General features: G+C 42.7%; 1 protein-coding gene across 1 annotated transcript; it reads right to left on the bottom strand.

The window, feature by feature from the left end:
* Window positions 1–3,697: 3,697 nt before the first annotated feature.
* On the bottom strand, window positions 3,698–4,480 carry LOC148553862 (uncharacterized). The gene has a single exon (XM_088494900.1). It carries the CDS (start codon window positions 4,478–4,480, stop codon window positions 3,698–3,700), a length of 783 nt encoding a protein of 260 aa, XP_088351026.1.
* Between the last annotated feature and the right edge of the window lie 9,165 nt (window positions 4,481–13,645).

Genomic DNA, 13,645 nt, shown 5'->3' with positions numbered 1-13,645 from the left:
TGGTTGCCCTTTGTGGCGAACCTTGATGACATGGGGAGGTATAGCTGGGGGTCGGCCGCTTTGGCTTGGTTGTACCGATGCATGTGTCGGTTAGCGAACAGAAATGTGACCAACCTTGCGGGTCCCCTCCAGTTGCTACAGAGTTGGATATTCTGCCGGTTTCCGTCGTTGAGGCCGTCTGGATTTGAGGTTTTCTCTTTTCCGCTGGCATCCAGGTATAGGTTATGTTTTTTGAAAGCTTAAAAATGTCATGGCCACAGTTTTAAGTTTGTGTCTCATATGTTTTACATTTAGGTAGTCTGCTTACTTACCTCCGAATGATGGCAAGGAACAGAGGGTCCTGAATTATCGGCTTGCATTGGATCGCTTGACCGCTCGCTGGTGTGGGAAATTTGTGATTCACACTTTTCACAACTCCGCACAACTAACCAGCAAGTGCACTGGGTCATCCAAGTAATACCTTACATGAGTAAGGGTCGATCCCACGGAGATTGTCGGCTTGAAGCAAGCTACGGTCATCTTGTAAATCTCAGTCAGGTGGATTCAAATGGTTATGAGTGTTGATAATTAAAAGATAAATAAACATAAAATAAAATAAAGTTACTTATGTAATTCATTGGTGAGAATTTCAGATAAGCGTTTGGAGATGCTTTGTGCTTCTGACCTCTGCTTTCCTATTGCCTTCTTCCAACCATGTGTGCTCCCTTCCATGGCAAGCTGTATGATCCTCTAGGATGAAAAATACCAGGTACGATCTTTGCACGGCTAATCAACTGTCGGATTTTTTTGTCTCGGATGAAAAATATCATGTACAGCTACCGCACGGCTAATCATCTATCGGTTTCCACTAGCGTCGGAATAGGACCCTTGTCCTTTTGCACACTGTCACTGCGCCCAACATTCGCTGGTTTGAAGCTCGTCACAGTCATCCCTTCCCAAATCCTACTCGGAATACCACAGACAAGGTTTTGACTTTCCGGATCCCAGGAATGCTGCCAATTGGTTCTAGCCTATACCACGAAGATACTAATCTCACGGACTTAGTCCGTGTATTAGATACCCAGAGATACGCACTCAAGCTGTCGCCCAATGACTACATTGAGCTCAGATAGAACGGAAGTGGTTGTCAGGCACACATTCATAGAATTGAAAAAAATGATGAGTGTCACAGATCATATCATTCTCCAGATTGAAGTACGAGTGAGTACCTTAGAATGGAATCAAGCGTGATTGAATAGAAAACAGTAGTAATTGCATTAATTCATGAAGAACGGCAGAGCTCCACACCTTAATCTATGGGGTGTAGAAACTCCACCGTAGAAAATACATAAGTGAAAAATGTCTAGGCATGGCTGAATGGCCAGCCTCCAAATGTGATAAATGGCATAAGCTAGATGCGAATACAATAGTAAAAAGTGCTATTTATACTAAACTAGTTACTAGGAATTACAGAAAATAAGTAACTAAGTGCAGATAGTGCAGAAATCCACTTTCGGGGCCCACTTGGTGTGTGCTTGGGCTGAGCATTGAAGCTTTCACGTGCATAGGCCATTCTTGGAGTTAAACGCCATCTTGGGTGCCAGTTTGGGCGTTTAACTCCAGTTTTGGTGCCAGTTATGGCGTTTTACGCCAGAAAATTTTTGGCTGGCTTTTAGCGCCAGTTTGGGCCATCAAATCTCGAGCAAAGTATGGACTATTATATATTTTTGGAAAGCCCAAGATGTCTACTTTTCAACAAAATTGAGAGAGTGCCAACTTGGCATCTATAACTCCAGAAAATCCACTTCGAGTGTAGGAGGGTCAGAATCCAACAGCATCTGCAGTCCTTTCTCAGCCTCTGAATCAGATTTTTGCTCAGGTCCCTCAATTTCAGCTAGAAAATACCTGAAATTACAGAAAAAATACAAAAACTCATAGTAAAGTACAAAAATGCGATTTTTGAATAAAAACTAATAAAAATATAATAAAAAGTAACTAAAACATACTAAAAACTATGTAAAAACAATGCCAAAAAGGGTATAAATTATCCGCTCATCACTCACGATGTAAGTATTATAATTGTTATGGTTTCGTTTGTGGTATGCTCTCGAGTCGTGACTAAATATATACTTGTTGTGGTCATGTCTGATGTGTTTTAAATTTTCAGATTGTATGGGAGCCCTACTCCGCGCTTGATGTATTTGCCGTGGTCCTTCCGGAGATACTTATAGATGAGCATTGTCGCATATAGCGAGCGGTCACTACTTTGATATACTTTGCGGTCATTGAGTGGCATCAGGTTGATAGTGTTGTCCCACAGCTGGGTGGAGTGCAGCATTTCCCCGAGGATGCATTGAACTTCGACTGGCTGCATGCTAAGGACGGAAGGGGAGGAGATAGGTGGTTCCCCCATTACTATCAGGCCTGGCATTTACACTGGGGGAACAGACTTGATACGGTCATTGCCATTGACCGAATGGCAGATCTCGGTCCCTCCACTGATTACTTAGATTGGTGGTACCGCGAGGCTCATAGTTTCATTAGCCCAGGGACAGCATTCGCAGATCCCAAGGGCACCGAGATACCACCAGAGGCATTTCAGAGAGGATCGTCTCTGGTCCCACGAAGATCACAGCTACCTAATATGCCAGACAACCGGCGTGTTGAGAGACGCCGTCGTGTTGGTACCCGGAACACTGGTCAAGAGTGGCGATGGTTAGATGATATGATGCAGGAGGATGATGCAGGCGGGGATGCTAGAGATGGGGGTGATCACTGTGTACGTCGGTCTAGTGCCAGACGTCGGGGCACTGCGGGTGCCACCCAGTTCGGTGGTGGAGTAGGTGGGAACACAGCGACTGAGGCTGGAGGCGAGACATTCACCAGTAGATCCTACACTCCCATGCCTGAGCCCAGCTCGCAGATGTATGCTCAGCCTGTTACGCCGACAATGACTATGGATTTAGATGATCAGATGGGTAGTTCACAGTTTTATGCAGAGTTCGCTGTGATGATCAGGGATGATGCTGGCCTATCCCATGTGCAGTTTGATGCCCCGCCTTACCACCCGCAGATGCCGGATGTACAGTTCGATACCGCAACTTACCACCCACATATGACAGAGATGCAGTCCCAGGCACCTGACTATCAGGGACAGTATGTGGTGGATCTTAACGAGCCTGCAGGTAGCCCGTTGGATACTTGGTTCACCATGGGAGGGTCCCCCCAGTCTGCGTTTGGATTAGACCCTCCGGTTGATGACGCTGCACAGGAGGCGGCCCGACCGACTAGAGTCAGGCGTCCCACTCGATGTGGGACGGGATCTCATCTGCTTGGTCCTTTTGATGATGCAGCCCGGGATGATCCGACGATTATTTTGCTGTGTTGTATTTTTATTTTGGGTATGTCATTTTGCTACTCGTTAGGGACTTTATGTTTAATTATTATGGATGACTATTATTTTGGAATATCATTTACTATTATATGGCTATTGATACACCAACCGTGATGACTATATGATCATTTGTATAATGGAACTAAACCATGATAAGTAAACGAAAAGTGATAAACACCTACTCGAATTAAGGTTAACTAATAAACTGATCACAATTAAAAGTCACCGGTGATACAAAGGGACATATTCATAAGAACAAAGACTAAAATGATAACTGCCAAACTAACACGTAAACTAATACAAAGGGACTAAACCATGATAAATCTAGATGCCGCTGGTAGAACCTCGCTGAGGGCAACCCCTTCGGGTGTGACCGGGTTGCCTGCACAGGCCACACCGCTTCGGTCGACTGGTGTCAGCTTCATCCATGTTGTTGCGGATGCGGGTGGACCGTGGTCGTCCTTCTCTTGCCCGTCTCATGTTCGGGTCGGGGTTCACAGTCGGACCGTCATACGGGGGCCAAAGTCCCTCTAGAATACACAGTGCAAAGGACATCTGATACAACTTAAATACCTCAGACATGCTGTAGACTTCATCGACGTAAGTGGCCCAATCTAGCCGTGACTGAGCACAGCATGCGATGGCATGGAAACAGGGGTAGTGCAGCGCGTGGAAGTATCCACAATCGTAGGTGCGATCCCTTAGGGAAACCCGGTAGCTACCCAACGAGAATTTGCCTGTGGGGGTAATCTCTGCCACTGTATAGTCAAGTAGATGCCTATCGAACACAGTCACGGTGAAGCACCTCGAATCCTTCAAGTTCCGCTCAATGGCCTTAACAAGTGCCTGCGAATACTGGTGCCTGGACCCTAACTGTGGCTCTGCTGTCTGCCCATGGACAACAAACAACTCAGCCAGCCGGAGATAGGTTGACTTAACCAAGGACGTCACTGGTAGATTTCTTGTGCCCTTCAAAACAGAGTTCACACACTCAGAAATGTTGGTCGTCATGTGACCATATCGTCTCCCCCCATCCTTGTGCTGTGTCCACCTCTCATACTCCATCTTGTTTGTCCAATCACACATGGCCGGATTCTCTGTCCTCATTATATCAAACTGTTCCAAGGGTTACCTGAAACTGTAGGTTGATCTCGGACGAGATCTTTTGTACTGTCGGAGATGACATATCCGGCTGGTGGGTGGCGGCCGGAGCTATCGTGTCCGACTTGTTGGACTGGCTGCGTTGCTGATCCTTCGTCATTGGAGGGTGGTGGTACCTGCAAGGGACTCCGATACTTAAGTTAGCAAGGGTATTAAGAATGTTTTTAGTATAATCAGAGTATGAGTTATACCTGGGTGCTCCAGTGTATTTATAATAGTAGAGGATGACCTTTCTGGGGATAAGATAGTTATCTTATCTTATCTTATCTTATCTTTGAGTGAAGTCATCTTATCTCCAAGGGAACCGCCCTTATCTCTATAGGCTTGGGCTACCTTTGGTTTTGGGTCGTGTTCCTCTATCTGGGCCCTTTTATTGGGCTTTCCAGGCAATTTGGCCGAGCTCTTTGAGAAGAGGTCGGATAGTACGACCTGAAGAGGTTGGTTGCTTTGTCGCTAAACATCCCGGGTCGGACAGCTCGACCCAGGGTATGAGCAGTGCCCCTGCTCGAGCTCGGTCTTTCTTTTGAGGTCGAGTCTTAGTTTTGAGACTTCGATCCTTCTCTGGTGAAGCCGAACTCGAGCATTTTGTCGACTTTCTCTTTGTAGTGTCTTCTTTTGAATGCGAAACGTTTTCTTTTCGTTTCTTCTAAAAGCGCGCGCTTTGTATTAGCGCTCTGGTCTTGGGAATGTGCGAGGGTTTAATACCCTCATTAATTGATTTTTAATGCTCCGTTTCTCTAGCCTTTTTATTTTGAATTTTACACTCAGGAAAACGGTTTCTCTTCTATGTTTCTTTATCATAACTTCCCTTTTCTTTCTCACTTTCTGTTCTCGCCTAAAATTTGTATTTTTACGTTTCTCCCTGCGACGTTGCTTGGTGATTGTTAGTGCTTTTCTTGCTTTGAAAGGCGATTCCAGATTCTATCTTCCGTCTTCGATTTCTTTGAAGCTTTCCCCTTTTTCCAAGTTGGTTTCTACTTTCTGCTTCTTTACTTCTTTCACCGCTTTGCCTTCGGTTTTTTTATTTTTCGTTTTGAACGTATGCTGGAAAGCTTGAACCTTTTCACGTCGTTATGCTCAATTATTGCTATGATGCATGTTTCTGTCATTTCTCCCGATGATTGAGGTTTTTCAGGGCTTTGCATGTTTTGTCGCCTTTTTATTTGATTTTGTAGCTTTCTGTGATAATGACTTTATTTGGTTCTCTTGAAAAGGTTGCGTCTTTGTTGTCCTCCTTTTGGCATTTTTTTTGTCTATTTTCTGATTGAACTGCTATTTATTGTTGCTCCTTCGATGACTTGATTTTATCTCTGTCTTCTCGGGATGTTGCCTTTTGGAAAAGGACTTTTCTTTGCTGATAGTTTTGTTGGGATGTTAGCTTTATAGATTTTTTCTGAGTCCTTACTCTGTCACTGCCTCCAAAGGATGCCCCTGGACCTTGTCTTGGGGTTTTTCTTTTACTTGTTTATATGCTTGAGTCATGCTCTGCTATGAGTTGATTTTGACTTTGCCCGAGATATTTTGGTTAGTAATCTATTTCTTTCTTTCTTGCTGTAGGACTAGTTGACCTCATGTCTTCTCGCAAAAATATTGTTAAGACGTCTTCCCAAGTCCCTGAGGGCATGGCTGATGCGGGGAAAACTTGTCTCTCAACAAATCTTCCTTCGGCAAGTGTACCGAAGTTGTCGTCAAGTAAAAACTCACAATAGAGTGAGGTCGAATCCCACAGGGATTGATTGATCAAGCAACTTTAATTAGAAGAATGTTCTAGTTGAGCGAATCCAGAAATTGGGTTGAGAGTTGCAGAAAATAAAATGGCGGGAATGTAAATAACAGAAAAGTAAATGCTAGAATTAAAGGACTGGAAGTAAATGACTGAAAATAAATTGCAGAATTATAAATGGGAATGGGGGATTTGCTCATAAAAGTAAATCGCAGAAATTAAAGAGAATGGGTAAGATTAGAGATGGGGAGTTCATTGGGCTTAGGAGATGTTGCAATTCTCCGGATCAAGTTCATTTTCATCTCTTCCTCAATCAATGCACTCATTGATCTCCTTGGCAATCTTAAGTGATTGAATTGCAATTCCTTGCAATTCAATCTCTCAAATCTTGATCAATAGCCAATTTCTTGGTCAATTGCTTATGAGAAGAGATGAAGTATGGTCACTGATTATACCACATGCATTTTCCAAACCAAGTATTGAGAGGGTTACAGTCACATACCCATCCAAACCCAATTTGGTCCAGCATGAGAAAGCATTTCTAGCTTGATCTCTTCATTCCTCTTCCAAGGTTCAAAAGAGATCCAAGTTTGAATAGCTTCCCTTCCAAGATAACTACTCAATTGGATGAAGATCGAAAGCTTTCAAGTAAAATCAAGAGGAAAGATAGAAGAAGAACAATGAAAATTGGTATTGATCCATCAAATTACAACAGAGCTCCCTAACCCAATGAAAGGGGTTTAGTTGTTCATAGCTCTTGAAAATGAAAACAAAGATGGAGAATACATCCTAAAACTAGAAATTGCAAAGAAAGTAAAATACAGAGAGTGGTTCTTCAGCCTCTAGAACTCCTTTACAATTCAAAGCTACTCCTATATATACTACTCTTCTCAGCTTCTAGTTCACTCTTCAAGTCTTGGGCCTTTGGATCTTGAGTTTGAAGCAGTTCCTTTCTTTATTTGGGCTTGGCTTTACTTGCAGAGAGAAAGTGCGGAGTGGGCAGAGACTTAAGCTCAGGGCGTAAGGAGTGTTAATCATTTAGTGAAAGTCCAAGTTCGGGAACGTTAGTGACACTTAACATTGTCACTAACGTTCCAATGCACCCCTTTTGCTTCACGTTAAAACCCACGTTAACTAGGTTAACGTGGCTTTTAACGTTGCCTTGTCAACCTTCGAAAACGTTAGTGACACTCAACATTGTCACTAACGTCCCAGTGTGCCCCTTCTTGCTTCACGTTAAAGCTCACGTTAACTAGGTTAACGTGGCTTCTAACGTCGCCTTTGCCATCCTTCGAGAACGTTAGTGACATTCAACATTGTCACTAACGTTCCAATGTGCCCCTAGGTCTCACGTTGGAGTCCACGTTAACTAGGTTAACGTGGCTTCTAACGTGGCCATCTTTTAGCCATCCCAACGTTAGTGACAATGTTGAGTGTCACTAACGTTGGCTCATCCTTCAGTTCTCATCGTTAGCTTCCACGTTAACCAAGTTAACGTGGAAGTTAACGTGACTCTTGGGGGTTGTGTGGTTGCTTCAACGTTAGTGACAATGTTGAGTGTCACTAACGTTGTCGACAACTCTTCATCCTTCACGTTAGTTTCCACGTTAACCAAGTTAACGTGGTACTTTGCACCATAGGCCAACGTTAGTGACAATGTTGAGTGTCACTAACGTTGGCTTCTCTTCCCCCCCCCTTTAACGTTAGAGGCCATGTTAACTAGGTTAATGTGGCTTCTAACGTGGCCACTTATGAGTAATTGCCAACGTTAGTGACAATGTTGAGTGTCACTAACGTTGGCTCAACTTCTCTTCTCCACGTTAGAGTTCACGTTAACTTGGTTAACGTGACTCTCTAACGTGGGCATTGATGGCTTTTTTTGAGAGTGTTATTGGCAATCACTTTTCTCATTAATCTTGCAAGTTACCTCCCCTTTTCTTGCTTCTTTTTGGTCCTGAAATCAAGCAACAAAGTGCATCAAAGCTCTAGTCCAAGTCATGAGTAATGCAACATAATATTTGTCACTAAACTTATGCAAAATCCTCATGAAATCATGTAAAATGCACAATGTATGCTTGAGTCAAGGCATAAGTGAATATTTACCCAAAACTAGCTTATTTCCTAAAGAAATGCATGAAACTAACCTAAAAACAGTAAAGAAAAGGTCAGTGAAACTGGCCAAGATGTCTTGGCATCACAACACCAAACTTAAAGCTTGCTTGTCCCTAAGCAAGTACTGGAACAAGAAAATGATGAATGGAATATCCAGAGGAATGAGTCATTCTTGTGGAAGTCATATTACTGATTTTATGGTGGTTTCATGCATAGCAACTTAGGTTCATTCCATTACTGGCTTTCAGACCTTTATCATGTCCCTAAACACTTACTTTGTTTATATCTCATGAGACTTTTATTCATTGATCCTTTTATTGTTATTTCAAGCGTTATTTGTGTTATTTAGGCTAAGTGCTCTGTAAGGGGGCAACTCTTTAAGATAAGCTTTCAGCCAACACTCCCGAACCAGTTGGTTCAAGGTGCTAGGTGTTGAAGCACCCCTAAGGACTTACTCCCTCAAGTCTCTCCCCCATACATACACACCACAGGCATATAGTTTATTTATTTTCTTTTCTTGAGACCTTGGTGTCCAGCACCTCTTTGGGTTACTAAATGCTCTGTAGTGAGGGTTACTCTTGATAGTGGATTTTCAGCTAATAATCCTGGGTTAGTTAACCCAAGTTACCAAGTGATAAAGCACCCCTAAGAGCTTATTCATCCAAGTAGATCCCTCACACAGGAGCACCACAGACACTTGCCTCAAGATTAAAACCATTGATGCCTAGCCTTATTGCTTACTCTTTTTCTTTTGTTTTTTTTTTCACTTCCATTATTCTTTCCCTTTTCTCTTATTAGGATCTTGTCATATGCTCAGTCTCATGGGTATATCCAAAGTCAAGTATTCAGAATAGATAGTTGTCCTCCTAACCTTGTGGTTGAACCAACTTAGCTAACTTATGACTACCCCAAAGATTCATGAATGCACCTCCACATTAGGAACCCTACTCTGGTCTTTTAAGAACATAAACATTCTCTTCTTCATTTGATAAAAAGGGACAAGCTTACGAGTAAATAAGGGAATGATGCAGTGACATTTAAACCAGAAATCATGGACCTATTCAGAAGGAAAACTTAAAAGACAGAATTTTAAAAAGAAGTTCAACTGCAAGTAACTACAAATCAAAAGTGCAATTCGGAACTCCACCTTTCAACAATTCTAAGTACAATGGAATTAGGTAACAATACAACCTTCGGGTGATGATCTCTAGTCCCCCTCTCTCTTTGTCATCCTCCTAGTTTTTGCTGCCTCGCTTCTTTGGATGAAGGTGCACCATTTCCTTATAAGATTCCTACAAGGTCACTGGAAGTTGCTTGTTCCCAAAGCACTTGAGTCATAGTTAGCTTATATGTATGCTTGTGCCTCTTGAACTCAGTTTGGTGTGTGAACACCAAACTTAGTTCTTTGCCCAGTACACAACATTGCATATATGCAGAGACCCTCATATCTTGTTATCAACAAAGCAATGATCACCTATAGTCTAACTACACCTAAGTGGTTTCTCTTGGTTGGATGGAGCTAGCAATGTTCTTTTGGGAGTGGGGTGTAATTCTAACCAATGTCCTTTAGTGGAACACCAAACTTAGAATTACACCATCACTCTTGGATTATTCTGGTGTGAAACACAAAACTTAGCTCCTTTCAATACAGGGGAAACCACTTGTGACTTTTATTGAAATAAAGATGAAATTGAAACTACCTGAGGTCGGGTTGCCTCCCAACAGAGCGCTCTTTTATCGTCGCTAGCTCGACGAGTTCTTAATTATTTGAGATGGTACTTTACTCTGGGGTCTTCCCCCATGTTGCCCAGATAATGCTTGAGTCTTTGTCCATTCACTGTAAAAGTCCTCTTTGAACCTTCATCCGTGATTTCGATATGGCCATATGGTGATACTTTTGTAACCAAGAAAGGTCCGGACCACCTTGACTTGAGTTTTCCTGGGAACAGCCTTAATTTAGAATTGTAAAGGAGTACTTGCTGCCCTTTTTCGAAACTCCTGGGTGCCAAATGCATGTCATGTTTTCTCTTTGCCTTCTCTTTATACATCTTAGTGTTTTCATAGGCTTGTGACCTGAATTCCTCCATCTCTTGCAGTTGCAAGATTCTTTTTGCACCAGCAGCAATGCTGTCAAAATTTAGTATCTTGATAGCCCAAAGAGCTTTATGTTCCAGCTCCAGTGGTAAATGACAAGCTTTCCCATAGACTAATTGATATGGAGACATTCCAAGTGGGGTTTTGAATGCTGTTCTGTATGCCCACAGAGTATCATCCAACTTCTTCGACCAATCCTTTCTAGATGCGCCCACAGTCTTTTCCAGGATCCTCTTCAGCTCTCTGTTGGATATCTCAGTTTGCACACTTGTTTGAGGATGGTAAGGTGTGGCTACTTTGTGTTTTACCCCATATCGTAAGAGGAGAGCTTCTAGTGGTTTGTTACAAAAGTGGCTCCCTCCATTACTGATGAGGGCTCTTGGGACTCCAAACCGGCTAAAGATATTCTTCCTGAGGAAGTTCATGACTACCTTGTTATCATTAGTTGGGGTTGCAATAGCCTTTACCCACTTGGAAACATAATCTACTGCTACCAGGATGTAATTGTTTGCATATGAGGTTGGGAATGGTCCCATGAAATCAATTCCCCACACATCAAACAGTTCAAATTCCAAGATGAAATTTTGTGGCATGGCGTTTCTTTTGGGCAGGTTTCCAGATCTTTGGCATTCATTGCAGCTTTTTACTAGTTCTTTGGCATCCTTGAAAAGAGTGGGCCAAAAGAATCCGCTTTGTAACACCTTTGCTGCAGTTCTGTCCCCTTCAAAGTGCCCGCCATAGCATGAACCGTGGCAGTTCCACAGGACTTCTCTCCCTTTCTCTTCCGAGACACATCTTCTAAGAATTCCATCTGAACATTTCTTGAAGAGATATGGCTCGTCCCAGACAAAGTATTTTGCATCATTCATGAGCTTCCTCTTTTGATGTTTATTGATCCCTGGGGGTAATGCTCCAGTTGCCTTGAAATTTGCAATATCTGCGAACCATGGTGCTTTATGAACTGTCATCAACTGCTCATCAGGGAAGAGCTCGTTAACATTCGTATCATTTTCTCCACCTTGATCATGAGGGATTCTAGATAAGTGATCTGCCACCTTGTTTTCCACTCCCTTCTTGTCTCTGATTTCAATATCGAATTCCTGCAACAGTAAGATCCACCTTATTAGTCTTGGCTTCGATTCTTGCTTGGCAAACAAATATTTAAGTGCTGTGTGATCTGTAAAAACGATCACTTTAGCACCAATGAGGTATGATCTAAATTTGTCAAATGCAAAAACTATTGCTAGCAACTCCTTTTCAGTAATGGTATAATTTCTTTGAGTTTCATTAAGGACTTTGCTAGCATAGTATATCACACGAACTAGGTTATCTTTCCTTTGTCCTAACACTGCCCCAACTGCAAAATCAGATGCATCGCACATCAATTCAAATGGTAGGTTCCAATCAGGTGGAGAAATGATAGGAGCAGAGGATAACCTCATTTTCAAATGTGCAAATGCTAGCATGCAGGTTTCATCAAAGATGAATGGTGTATCAGATACGAGGAGATTGCTTAAGGGCTTGGCTATCTTTGAAAAATCTTTAATAAATCTTCTGTAAAAACCAGCATGCCCTAAAAAACTTCTAATTGCCTTGACATCACTGGGTGGAGGTAGTTTTTCAATAAGTTCTACTTTAGCTCTATCAACCTCAATGCCTTGGTGAGAGACTTTGTGACCAAGGACTATTCCCCCTGTCACCATGAAGTGGCATTTTTCCCAGTTCAAGACCAAGTTGGTCTCTTGGCACCTTTTCAATACCAAGGTGAGGTGATGTAGGCAACTAGGAAAAGAATCTCCGAATACCGAGAAATCATCCATAAAAACTTCAATGAATTTTTCTATCATATCTGAAAAGATAGAAAGCATGCAGCGTTGGAAAGTTGCAGGGGCATTACATAACCCAAATGGCATGCGCCTATAGGCAAACACTCCATACGGACAGGTAAATGAGGTTTTCTCTTGGTCTCTTGGATCAACCACTATTTGGTTGTAACCTGAATAACCGTCGAGAAAACAATAATAAGCGTGCCCTGCAAGTCTTTCCAACATCTGATCCATGAATGGAAGGGGAAAATAGTCCTTTCGTGTAGCCTCATTGAGCTTCCTGTAGTCTATGCACATCTGCCATCCTGTGACGGTCCTTGTAGGTATGAGCTCGTTCTTCTCATTGGTAACCACAGTGATCCCTCCCTTCTTTGGTACAACATGTATGGGGCTAACCCAAGGACTGTCCGAAATTGGGTATATGACTCCTCCTTGCCAAGGCTTCATAACCTCTTTCTATACCACTTCCTTCATGATTGGGTTCAGCCTTCTTTGGGATTGAATGGATGGCTTGGCGTCATCTTCCAACAGTATTTTATGCATGCATATGGCTGAACTGATTCCCTTCAAGTCAGCAAGGGTCCATCCAATGGCATCCTTATGCTCCCGCAGCACCTTGAGTAGCTCGTCTTCTTGATCTTGACTGAGGGATGAATTTATGATCACTGGGTAGTTTTCATTTTCTCCTAGATATGCAAATTTGAGAGTGGGTGGCAATGCTTTGAGTTCAAGTTTGGGTGCTTCTGATTTTTTGCTCCCTTCCTTTGGTGCATCTGGTATATGTGTTTCTGTTGTAGCTACCTCTTCACTTGATTCAGATTCTTCCTCCACCAATCTCTCGTTCTCTTCAGGTTCATCTTCTTCAAAATTCTCCTGCACTTCATCCTCAAGTGCATCTAACCTCATGCATTCCCCCAATTGTTCCGGTGGATAACTCATGGCCTTGAACACATTGAATGTCATCTTTTCATTGTGTAATCTAAGGGTGAGGTCACCTTTTTGAACATCAATGACAGCTCCAGCAGTGGCCAAGAATGGCCTTCCCAAAATGATGGAGGTTTTGGCGTCTTCCTGCATGTCCAGCACCACAAAATCTGCTGGGAATATGAAATCTCCTACTTTTACTAGCAAATCCTCCACTATCCCGTGAGGGAATTTGAACGATCGGTCTGCCAGTTGTAGAGCCATTTTTGTTGGTTTAGCCTCCTCAATTTTCATCTTTCTCATCATAGCTACTGACATCAAATTGATGCTGGCCCCTAAGTCACAAAGAGCCTTTTCTACTGTGATTTCTCCTATAATGCAAGGGATCTGAAAACTCCCAGGATCCTTCAGTTTCTGAGGTAGTTTATGCTG

Source organism: Arachis ipaensis, chromosome B7 (assembly GCF_059453495.1).
Source record: "Arachis ipaensis isolate K30076 ecotype BB chromosome B7, ASM5945349v1, whole genome shotgun sequence".
NCBI lineage: Eukaryota > Viridiplantae > Streptophyta > Magnoliopsida > Fabales > Fabaceae > Arachis > Arachis ipaensis.
The sequence above is the reverse complement of the archived record's forward strand: the minus strand, read 5'-3'. Positions and strand labels throughout refer to the sequence as shown.